The sequence below is a fragment of the Triticum urartu genome, chromosome 1, assembly GCF_003073215.2.
Source record: "Triticum urartu cultivar G1812 chromosome 1, Tu2.1, whole genome shotgun sequence".
NCBI lineage: Eukaryota > Viridiplantae > Streptophyta > Magnoliopsida > Poales > Poaceae > Triticum > Triticum urartu.
In genome coordinates, this window is record NC_053022.1 from 382,004,073 (window position 1) to 382,016,352 (window position 12,280).

General features: G+C 45.2%; 2 protein-coding genes and 5 non-coding genes across 7 annotated transcripts; all 7 read left to right on the forward strand.

Moving 5' to 3' along the window:
- The first annotated feature begins 2,642 nt into the window (after window positions 1-2,642).
- Window positions 2,643-3,852, forward strand: LOC125534248. The gene has a single exon (XM_048697519.1). The coding sequence runs from the start codon at window positions 2,925-2,927 to the stop codon at window positions 3,534-3,536; it is 612 nt and encodes a 203-aa protein (XP_048553476.1). The 5' UTR covers window positions 2,643-2,924; the 3' UTR covers window positions 3,537-3,852.
- A 1,936-nt stretch (window positions 3,853-5,788) lies between these two features.
- LOC125513730 (nucleoside diphosphate kinase 1) lies at window positions 5,789-8,540 on the forward strand. Its single transcript, XM_048678911.1, has 4 exons — window positions 5,789-5,951; window positions 6,056-6,104; window positions 6,188-6,419; window positions 8,236-8,540. The coding sequence occupies exons 1-4, from the start codon at window positions 5,898-5,900 to the stop codon at window positions 8,351-8,353; spliced, it is 453 nt and encodes a 150-aa protein (XP_048534868.1). The 5' UTR covers window positions 5,789-5,897; the 3' UTR covers window positions 8,354-8,540.
- On the forward strand, window positions 6,847-6,946 carry LOC125533347. Its single transcript, XR_007294229.1, has one exon. It is a non-coding gene; the product is annotated as a small nucleolar RNA R11/Z151 (small nucleolar RNA).
- LOC125533348 lies at window positions 6,998-7,091 on the forward strand. The gene has a single exon (XR_007294230.1). It is a non-coding gene; the product is annotated as a small nucleolar RNA Z152/R70/R12 (small nucleolar RNA).
- Window positions 7,230-7,376, forward strand: LOC125533398. Its single transcript, XR_007294275.1, has one exon. It is a non-coding gene; the product is annotated as a small nucleolar RNA snoR2/U65 (small nucleolar RNA).
- Window positions 7,439-7,560, forward strand: LOC125533424. The gene has a single exon (XR_007294299.1). It is a non-coding gene; the product is annotated as a small nucleolar RNA SNORD14 (small nucleolar RNA).
- LOC125533428 lies at window positions 7,796-7,915 on the forward strand. The gene has a single exon (XR_007294303.1). It is a non-coding gene; the product is annotated as a small nucleolar RNA SNORD14 (small nucleolar RNA).
- Window positions 8,541-12,280: the final 3,740 nt, after the last annotated feature.

Here is a 12,280-nt window from a genome sequence, read left to right on the forward strand (position 1 = left end):
TAAGGCAAATCAATCAAGTGCCAAATCTGAAGGGAAGAAGTTGAGAGTGCACAAGGTAAAACAAGAATTGCCATTACTTCAAACAAAATCGTAGCCGGGGTGCCCACTCGGCTTATCATATTGGCAAAATAAGAAGTTGCAAAAGCTTAGTGCACAAGAACTTGAAAAGAGAAACATGGCATGGGTTCCCAAAGGAAGTATTAAAAATAAGAATTATGTGCAAGCTTCCTTTATAAGGAGTGCGACAAATGTGAAGAAGGAAAAGAGTGAAAACTATGAAGGACCAAGCCGAAGGTTTCAACATCTTCGGTCCACACATTATCCATTTCCTTCAACAATGTCGTTGATGCCTATGCCATGGAATTTCTCATCGGATATGATTGGTTACCCTCAATGGGCTTATTTTAAACCATGGATGCAATATAATTTCTTACATCATGAAAGGGTATTACCAAATCATCATATGTTTGATTAACTTTACTTTTGTTGCTAATTCAAATGGCTGATATATACTTATCGTCCTAAGCACATAAAATGGCCGATGGAGTGTTGACATCGTACTTAGAAAAAGCATCGTGCAAGTTATTTTTCGGCACACAAGTTTGCCGAAAAACAGGGGGGCATGTGTTGACACCAGATTTTGGCACAACAAAGAACTTAATTAAGATGGCTTCAAATGGAGAAGTGCTCAAAGTGAGAAAGTTCCGTATCGTCAAAAGGAAAAACTTTGATATTTGGGTCATAGTCATCCAGTCTCATCTCTAAGGCCGAAGTTGTGTTCGAAGTACTCAGATTTTGTATTCAGAACACTATTCGGCTGATTACACCCCCAAGATGGCCTCGTTTGGGAAAAGTTTCAACTGCAAAGTTCTTCGTCTCGTCGAAACGGACGATTTTGATATAAGAATCATTCACATCCGAGGTTGTATGCGAAAGTTACAGGCAAAATCATACGTTGCAGCAGTGTTTGGCCGGATCATCCGGGTCGGGGCCTGGATCATCCGGGAAATTGAAGCACCGAAAACAACAAAAGGTTTATGATGAAGCCGGATGATCTGGGTCCAGTCCCGGATGATCCGGGTGGAGGCCGGACAATCCGGATAGAAGTCCGGACGTCCGGACAACTTTTTCTACTACAGACTTTAGAAAACGGCTCGAAACACCATCAAAATGGCCTCGGATCGAAAAGTGTTCAACATGAAAGTTGTGCGTCTCGTCGAGGCGATTGATTTTGATATAAAGAACGTCCAAATCCGAGGTCGTACGTGGATTCTAGAGTCAAAACAGTGAGCTGCTATCAGAAAACCGGGCTAGGCCGAATCATCCGGGCCGGAGGTCGTGAGAAGTCCGAATTTGATTAGATTTTGATGATTTGGACGGCAAGGCAAGTCCTTTTTTTGTACGGGAAGTCCATCCGCCTATTATATAGATAAGAGGTGATGGTCGATTGAATAACAACACACAATCGATCAAATCATCTACCACTTTTTATCTTTTATCTTTTCTCCTTGACCCTACTTCTTCTTCTTCCTCGTTCTTCGTCTGTTCTTCTTGTTGCAGGGCGGCGAATCTCGAGGCCCTAGGGGCGATCAAGTCGACCTAGGGCAGCCCATAGCCACCGCGCGTCCAGACGGGGTCCCTCCCGGGCGCGTGGGGTTTCGGGTCTACAAAAGCGCTCGCCGGATTGCTTGCGTACCGCGCTTTCGGCGGGTCTCCTTCGACGTGAGCTGCGGTGCATCACCCCGTCATTGAAGCTACACGATGACGTGTTTGTGTGCGAACACCACGCCCTACTGCATTGCAGCATTTTAAGGTAATGCGGTTGAATTTTTATTTGGTCCTAAGTCAGAAAGCCTCAAAAACATGTCTTTTGTTCGTCGGCCCGGGCTTTGCCCTCTCTAATCTCTCCGGGCCCAATCTTCTCTCATCTTATGTTCTCCAAACTCAGATGTTTCTCTGACTGGTTTGTTCTTTTCGTTTTTGAGAGAAATTTGTTCTTTTGTTGGGTTCAAGGATTCACGCGCACGTAGAAGTTTATGTAGATGCTGTGAAAAAGGTGAGAAATCTTTGAATATGTCTATAAGAAAAGGGGGTTACTCAAGGAACATTTCAGTTGCATCCTCCAGGGTCTGAAATTTCACGACATATAGGGGCAGGGCAGGACCAAACAATTCCTCCTCCACGGTAGTGCAGAGGGTGAGCTTTCCACAATTGTTGGTTGAATGAAGCACTTCCATCCTCCCAAAACGAGTTTACTCCTAATGATCCCATAGTTGACTGATGAATAATAATCCCAAAATTATGTTGTAGCCAAAAGCTCAATCGTGGCTGACAAGACTGCACCTGGTGAGATTCTTCCAGCCTCATGGAAAGGAAAGGGAGCTTTCTGCAGCGGCTAGTTTATGCTTCACTCAACGCAAGAAATGCATGTAATAAATTCTTAATAATTCAATTAATAGCTTACGAAACAAATAATTTCCTTCTGTAAATAGACGATACGCAAATCTTCTTCAGTTCTAAAAACAGAAAGAGCAGAAGCTGAGTCGTCGTGCATTCGTACTCGTTCTGTTCAGAAAACAGCATTGCAATATCGCCAAAAAGAAAAGTAGGCAAGTAGGGGAGGATCGTGTTGGTGCCCCGCGGCCAAACGTTCGGGGAAGAGCCAACCATGGCGCACCGACCAGGTCGCTGCCGCAACAAAACCGACGCGGAAACGAGTGGAAAAGTCCCGGTTTTTCGCCGTCACGGCGAGGGCGAGGCCCCGCCTTTAACCCCGGGCGCGCCGTTTGTTAAAACCCGCGTCTTTGACTCGCTCCGGCCCCCGTCCCGTGCCATCCGGCTCCCTTGAGTCCAAACCCAGCAACCGGACCGGCGAATCTCGGCAGGCACCACCGCCCAGCAAGCAGCCGCCGTCGAGACTGGCGATGACTGCCGGCGGCGCGAGCGCGGGCGCGGTCCGGCGGGCGGTCGACAGGGCGTGCGCGGCCGCCAGGGGGGCGCGGCGCGCGCTAGCGCGGTTCGCGCCGCGGCCGTCGGCGTTCGGCGCGGCGGCCGACGCGGAGGCCGCGGCGGTGCGCGGGGTCCGCAACGCGCGCACGTTCCAGTACCACTACGCCGCGCTGCAGTGGGCGCTCCTCCTGGCGTCGCTGGCCGTGGCGGGGCACCGGGCGTCGGTGCTCTTCCTCATGGCCGCCTCCAAGGTCCTCCTCGTCTGCCTCGGCCTCCTCGCGCCGTTCCCGCGCTTGGCGCTGCTCCGCCGGCTCGTCGCCGCGGCGTTCGTCGCGCTCGTGCTCGCCGACCTCGCCGCGGCCGGCGCGGTCGCCAACCTCATGGCCGCGCTGGCGGTGGGCGTCCCGGTCATCGTGCTCCACGCCTCGTTCCGCGTCCGCGACGACCTCGAGGGGCCTTCCACGGAGAACGGCGAGGAGGAGGAGGCGGACGAGGAGGCGGCGGTCGTGGAGAAGAGGGAGGACGGCGATACGGAGGCAGGCCCCACGCGGCGGTCCACGGCGGTCGCGCCACGATCGCCAAAGTGACGGACGGTGCGAGCTAGGCGGCTGGCTGATCGATCAGACGATTCAGAGTCTTGGTCAAAACTGTCTCACTCTCACGATCTTGACTGCTTCTTGATATAGATCAATCATACTACTGGTACTCGTATTTTTGGCTGAAGTTTCGAATCGAATCGGCTGATACTCCTATAACAACTGGACGATGAATGAGGATTACGTAGACCCGATGTGGATGCATCTATTTCCTTAGTATATCTGCTGGACTAATCTTTGATCATATATACACTTAGCAGAAAGGAATGAAATACATAATCAAAATTGGCACTCGGATTTACTGTGACATACATTTTGTCAGTGCATCGATCTGAACACTGAATGCGAGCTTGCATTCATCTTGACCGCAGCGACGGGTGAACGGCTCTGTTCGCACCGCCAGTCCTGCAATGTACTAGTGTAAACAACTAATATCTCTCTAATTATCTAATCTAGCATAGGGATCCCCGAGAAGTTTTCTACCGTTTCCACCACATGGCGCATTTGTGTTGCTGCGATTGTGATTGTGTGCTTGTTTGCATTTGCTTGTTTGAAACACAAGTTTCTGAATTTAGGCCTTTTTTTTTGGTATGCGATGCAAATATAAGAGCATCTTCAATAGGTGATGTAAAATAGCAGCCCAAAAACTGCTTGATGTGAATTATACATCACCAAAAACGTTATTTTTACATCACGGAAAGTGTCCAACTCCAACGGGTGATGTATTTTAGGGCACGAGGTCTCCAGTAGATGATGTATTTTAGTCACTCAAACTTCTTCTTCTTCGTTGATCTCGATATCGGCGGCTCCTCTTCCACGACCGGCGGAGGTGGCGGCCGCGGCGGGAGGCGGCGACACGTAGCCTTTGTGGCGCGGCCACCTCGTCGCTACGGCACGACGACCTTCTTCTTGGCCTGCGCGGCTGTGGTGGATGGCCATGTAGGCGCAAATCCACCTCCTCTTCCACGACCGACGGAAGCGGAGGGAGAGGGGATGGGAGGGGGGAGGGGGGGGGAGGGTCACGCCTACGGCGGGAAATGGGGCCAGGGACATGCACGACAGCGACGAAGATGGTGGGCGGCGTCGACATGGCGACGGAACACCGGCTGGCGGCCGACTGCAGGCGACGTGTGTGCATGGTGAAGGACCTGAAAGTTAATAGATTGGCGATTACACGCACGCGGGGTTGCATGCATTTTACATCACGGCCCCAAGTGATGTATATTTACATCATGAAAGGCAAAATATACATAGTCAAATTTTACATTGCGGGCAGTTGTTGGAGACTTTTTTTGCCCCCAAGTGATGTAAAAAGCGGTTACAAGTTATTTTACATCACCTATTGGAGATACTCTAATAGTACAAATATATATATATATATATATATATATATATATATATATTATACCACATATATCAGCCGATATAGAACCACACACTAATCTCTATTTGACCAGATATCTATACAAAATCTAAGACAATAATTTTGGGACAGAGGGAGTAATAATTATACTATTTTTTGCAAATTAATAATTATATGTATTGATTATTGATTTATCATGTTCCATGCAACCATGCTTAGAAAAAGAATAAGCTACAAGTTAACATGCTAATGTTATCCCATACAAATGTCCCGCAGCAATGCACGTGGTATTATCTAGTTATATAAATCAAGAACAGTATTTTCTAAAATAACACATATAATGCAATTTTTATCTTACAGTAAAGACTTTGTACCTATTTATGAATTATCTAGTAAATAAAAATGGAACCATACATTTGTTATGCTCAAGCATTGACACCATACTATTTTCAATAATAAAATTATACATGTTGTAAACAAGAATGGTAAAAAAATCAGATATATTTATCTGACAACTACGTATGCTTTGATATATCACCCGTATCTTACAACCCATGTGTCAAAGCCATTCAAACATTAGTTCCAAATATTTTTAAGTTACTACTCAAAGTTGACCGGAGAATAATTGTTGTTAATTTTGTAGCATATGTTTCAGAGATTTAGCGCAAATTGTTTCAGGGGATAGCCGAAATTATTTCCCTGAGTGGAAGTTTTTCTTTCATTTTTTTTGAGGGGTAGTATTTCTTTCATTTAGGGCTTTGATAGAGAGCTGGTCCTATTCAGCCCACAAAGCCTTTGTTTCTTTCTCGTTCGCGGCAGCAGCACTGAATAAGGCCCAGGCCCGTAGCACGGTACGACACCACCGAGAGACACGTGCGCGGTGGTCGGGCCGGCCGCTATATATTCGCCCGAGCCCCTCGCTAGGGTTTCCCCTCATCCTCCCTCGCCGTCAAAACCCAATCAGAAATCTCAAGCTCAGCACAGCAACAATGGCGGAGCAGACCTTCATCATGATCAAGCCTGACGGCGTCCAGAGGGGCCTCGTAAGCGCCTCCTCCTCTTCTCTTCCCTCCCGTCGGCTCGTTTGCTCCGCTGCTAGCTCGTGCTGACACCACCGTGCTCCTGTTTTTGTTTCTACTTTGATCAGATCGGCGAGGTCATCAGCCGCTTCGAGAAGAAGGGCTTCTACCTCAAAGGTAACCAGTACAGCTCTCACGTTCGTGCTTGAATTACGGTTTTGGTGAAGATCTGCTTGCTGATCTGCGAGCTGGCTATGCAGGTCTGAAGCTCCAGAACGTGGAGAAGTCGTTCGCCGAGCAGCACTACTCCGATCTGTCCTCCAAGCCCTTCTTCGCTGGGCTCGTGGAGTACATCGTCTCCGGCCCGGTCGTCGCTATGGTCTGGGAGGGCAAGAGCGTCGTCGCCACTGGACGCAAGATCATTGGCGCCACCAACCCCCTGGCCTCTGAGCCCGGCACCATCCGTGGTGACTTTGCCGTCGACATCGGCAGGTGAGATGTTAGACAAAGTAGTTATTGAGTTGAATAGTGTATAAATTTATTCTGATTGTCTGTTACTGTGCGTTTAATATCCAATTCAAAAATCCGCATACTTGAAGATAGTATATGCTCATTTAGTTAATTATATGCTATGTACTGTAGTAGAAAGCATTGTGTTGCAGACTACTTATTTGGTGCAGTCGAATCAAATATTTGATGCTGTTTAGCCTGTTTAGGCTTAGGAAACTGAGCCTAAATCGTCTGAAAGGGGAAATACCTTGTGCTTTTTACATGAATTGTTCAGTTCATAAAATCTTGTTTGCGTTATTCGCTGATTTATTCAGAGACTATAGTCGTTTCATTGTAGGACAGAACTTATGGCTCATGTTTGTTGTATGTGTGCACTTTAGTCATTCATGTATGATTTGGAGTAGAGGATTGGCTTGTGATGATTCAGGTCTGAAAGGATCTTAGCGGATTTCGGTGAGGCAGATTCGTCTGTCATTGATCGATTCATGTTGTTACACACACTGAAGCCTTTCTGTCTCTTTCATTGATTTTGTCTTGGTTTTTATTCTCATTTTTTCTGTGATGCGATGATGATTCATATAGGTTTTTGGCAGTAGTGGCATCTGTCACTGTGAGCCTTCAAACCAAAAACGACTTCTCTTTCCACTGAGCATTGCTTTGTTGCACTTGGTCCTCCCAGTTACATAATCTGAGATGTTTTTTGCTTTTGGTTCTTTAAGGGATTTCTGCAATGCTTTCTGTTCTCTTTCTCTTAACTAGATTATATTGTCAATATTTTGTTGATTTTGCTTGGGCCCGATGCCACGTCTCCATTAGCCACAAGCCTTGACTGGAGATGCTACATTGTGCCGAGAGAGAGTTCTTGGACTATTCACATTTGATAGGAACCTGTGGCTGTGATTCAGTCGGTACACAGAGCCGTTTTTTGTGATTACACTTCTTGACTGCATAACCATAACATAATATTTTTTGTAGTTGTTTTGAAATTTCGGGAACTCAAATGGCAATGATGATAAAGCTAAAGGCTTGTTTCTCAAAACATTCGCAGTTGCCGCCTAAGAGCTTTCGCCCTGCCAGGCTTGAGAGCTAATGCTGCTAATTCCTTCCTTGGATGTCTGAGCCATGTTGATTTTCCTAGTTTTTAATCTCCTTTTTTGATATCAGAAAAATAATACAATGTTTTGAGAGCAGCGCAGTGCACTCGAACATTGTGCCGATACAGTTCTTGGACTATTCACATTTGATAGGAACCTGTGGCTGTGATTCAGTCGGTACACAGAGCCGTTGATTACACTTCTTGACTGCATAACCATAACATAATATTTGTTGTAGTTGTTTTGAAATTTGGGGAACTCAAATGGCGATGATAATAAAGCTAAGGCTTGTTTCTCAAAACATTCGCAGTTGCCGCCTAAGAGCTTTCGCCCTGCCAGGCTTGAGAGCTAATGCTGCTAATTCCTTCTTGGATGTCTGAGCCATGTTGATTTTCCTAGTTTTTAATCTCCTTTTTTGACATCAGAAAAATAATGCTCCCTCTGGACCTAAATATTTTTCTTTTTAGAGATTTCAAATGGACTACCATATACGGATGTATAGACATATTTTAGAGTATAGATTCACTCATTTTGGTTAGAAAGACAAATATTTAGGAACGGAGGGAGTACAATGTTTTGAGAGCAGCGCAGTGCACTTGAACCTGCTGCGTATTGACGGCCTGTTTAACACACTAGTGTCTCCCTTCGCATCACTATATTTTGCTATCTGGTTGCATTCTAAAACTTTTATCTGCATCATCCAGGAACGTCATCCATGGAAGCGACTCAGTTGAGAGTGCCAGGAAGGAGATCGCCCTGTGGTTCCCTGAGGGCATTGCAGAGTGGAGGAGCAGCCAGCACAACTGGATCTATGAGGCCTAAGATGTGTCATGAGTGGTTTGAGTGCAGGTTTCATTAAGCATCTACCAAACTAGTCTTTGGTTGTTTACAGTTTTGAGATTTGTATCTTGGGAACCTTGTTTGTGTGAACTGAAGTTATCTCCTTGCTTGAGCATGCAAGCGTTATCTGCTGCTCTATATTTGATATATGGTATTGAGTTGCATTTCATGTTTTTGCTGTGCTTTGATTATTTCTTTGCCCTACTTTTTTGTGGGTTAGTAGCAGAATTGTACTCATGATCTTCCCAGCAAATTGTAGTGCTTAATTTTGTTGATGCACACTCGATACTATAGAATTGTTTAACATCGTTAACAGCATTGGTATTGTAGCCTTATGTTTTTACAAAATAAGGCAATATGCAAAGACGACTCTGGGGAACCCCTTTTTTTCCACACAAAAAGCTTATCTTGTCTTCCTAACCAGGAAGTTTTAAGGATGTTTATACCTTCACTCGTGGCATCATCGAACTCCCTGAAGCGGTAATAAATTTAAGCAGTAAGATAGGTGCACCAAATTATGGTTTGAGTGAAATTTGCAAGTTCATTTTTACATCACCAAAAATCTTTACTCTACTCTAAAACATGATTTGTGGAGGTGTGGTCTTTCTCTTAGACTACTCGCTCGTATTTGGTTTGGTATTTCCGCATATGATTTCGAAAGTGATGATATTACTGAAGAATGGTCTTTATCAGAACATTTTTGCTTCTCACTTTGGGCAATTAGAATATTTTTATGCACGTCCGGACTACATACGGAGCAAAATGAGTGAATCTACACTTATAACGAATGTGATTTCATTGTGAAAATTTACATGCATAAAAAAAAATCATTTTTTGTCAAAAGAACTAAACCTTTTTGTTTGAAATTACTGTTCATTTGGTGATACATCTTATGATCCAATTTTTTTGTCAAATGCCCCTTAGGACGGGATGACCCGGCCAGTGACCGACACCCCTTCATATACAGCGATTCGGTACCCACCTCATTTGCACCTGACCAGAAAACAATTCACAAAAAAATTTAAAAAATTTCCCCATTGTAGACAATTTATTGCATGATGTTCGCTTCAAATTTTAGCTCATTTGGACATCTAAGTAGATCTAAAAAAACAAATTAGGTCAAAATAGTACATGAACAGTAAACTGACCCTGATTTTTTTTTACCGAGAGTTGCTCAGTTGTCTAAATGATCTGGGACGGACCTCACACGTCAAATTGTCTATCGTTGGACAGAAATTGGAATTTTTTGAATTTTTATTCAACACGGGTGCAGATGAGCCCGGGCTCAGAAAAGGATTTTCGATCCTCTCATGCACATCTTTCACTTTACCACATATGCTACCTCATCAAAAGTCCACTCAACATGCATGAAAAAAAGTTTTCCATTATGTTATGCCACTTATATTCAAAATAATTTTTGACTATACAATAATCAAATACAATATATACTATTATTTATAGCTTTAGTTCATATATTATTGATTCAACTATGGAAGGTTCATACAATCAAATCATCAAAATATATTACAATCGATTCCTACAACAACGCGTGGGTATTCTCTAGTTTCACCAAATCCATCGCCCTCCTCGCGACTGTCCTTCATTTCCCACCTTTGAGGCGGCGTCGTCCTCCACCATTGCTCCATCATCCGCGTCGCCCCTACCTGTCACCCTAGATGTCGTTGTCGGGTACCCTTTCCTCTTCTGCCGCCACGGATGTCCACAAATGTTGCCTCAACATCGTTCGTGGGACCTAGTTGCAAGGGGGAGAACATCGTCCAGAGGGAGCGGCGAAGGAAGCAACACGAGTGAGAAGTGGCGGACCAAGGAGATCTAAGGTTTTCCCCGGAGTTGCCCATGTTGTAAGACAAGGGTATAATCCCGGCATGATCAGAAGAACCCGTTAAGATCCGCCCAGTTGCCGACGTGTCGCACCCGCCACCACACCGACCGCAACCCAGTGAACAAGGCCCACGCCTGGGCCCAGATCCGGCCGCGCCACCGCCGACCGATCCGGCTGCGCCATCGCCGACCGATCCGACTGCGCCATCGCCGTCGCTAACGATCGTGGCACACCAGACCACGTAGCCGCTTGCCATGGAGAAGCAGAAGCGTCGGAGCACCGCCACCACTCGCCGTGACGCCCGGCCCCGTGCCACGCTTCGGCCTGGGGGTGCCGGCCGGCGCCAGCCCTGCTCGAGCGGGAGGACCCCGAGTCCCCGCCGTCGTCGGTGACGGCAACGCTTCGCCCGGCCGTGCCCTCGTGCGGCGGCGAGGGAGGCCGGTCGGCGGGATCTGGGGTTGCCTCCCGATCGCCACACGGAGGCGACTCGGGAGGAGCGGGGGACTCTCTTCCACCACTACCACTCAATAGCTGCTACCGGAGTATGATAATGATTAAGGGTCTTTTGTGAGATGTGACATAAAACATATGGGTCTATGTTATTCCCTTACCAATGGTCCGCTAAGGAGAGAGGTAGCTTTTGTAACCACCCTACCTCAAATTACACTTTGCAATTGCAGTAGTATCCTACATGTCCTCAAAGGAAAGAATATTATGCAGTCGACATTCACACACTGGGAGAATATCACCAATTGTAACAACCTCATAATCATTGGATGGGCAGAAGACTTGCTAGTCTTAACTATTTCTTTTGTCGGACCAGCAAGTGATCTGTAGTTTTTGTTCTCTGGATTGTTGAATGTATCAAATTGGAAATGTGGTAGCCAACACTCCAACCTATCTCTTTCTTCACAAGAAAAATCTGCAAGATAGAATTTCTCCACTATACTGCATATCTTTGACTTGTTGAAGGGATCATGCCTTTGATCCAATGATGAACAAAGATCTAGAAGCTCAGTTACTTAAGAAATGAATCGATTATTCAACTCTATCACTTGTTGGTCTATTGCAATATTAAACACATCTACTTTGTAATGATGAACAATTGTGGTGCTGTCATGCTAATTTAAAGTTTTTTTCTCATCAACATACCGAAAACTACAATATATATGTAAAAATGAATTTGTCGCATGATCTAGACATTGATGAGTAAGTATGTACGTGACTAAATCTCTACATTGTAATTTAGTCAATGTAAGTCATTTAGCCAATGTAGGTCCTGAAGGAAATATGCCCTAGAGGCAATAATAAAGTTGTTATTTATATTTCCTTATATCATGATAAATGTTTATTATTCATGCTAGAATTGTATTAACCGGAAACTTAGTATATGTGTGAATACGTAGACAAACAGAGTGTCCCTAGTATGCCTCTACTTGACTAGCTCATTAATCAAAGATGGTTAAATTTCCTAGCCATGGACATGTGTTGTCATTTGATGAACGGGATCACATCATTAGAGAATGATGTGACGGACTAGACCCATCCGTTAGCTTAGCGCTATGATCATTTAGTTTATTGCTATTGCTTTCTTCATGACTTATACATGTTCCGATGACTATGAGATTATACAACTCCCAAATACCGGAGGAACACTTAGTGTGCTATCAAACGTCACAATGTAACTGGGTCATTATAAAGATGCTCTACAGGTGTCTCCAATGGTATTTGTTGAGTTGGCATAGATCGAGATTAGGATTTGTCACTCCGATTGTTGAGAGGTATCTCTGCTCTCGGTAATGCACATCACTATAAGCCTTGCAAGCAATGTGACTAATGAGTTAGTTGCGAGATGATGCATTACATAATGAGTAAAGAGACTTGCCGGTGACGAGATTGAACTAGGTATGATGGTACCCACGATCGAATCTCGGGCAAGTAGCATACCGATGACAAAGGGAACAACGTATGTTGTTATGCGGTTTGACCGATAAAGATCTTCATAAAATATGTAGGAGCCAATATGAGCATCCAGGTTCCGCTATTGGTTATTGTCCGGAGATGTG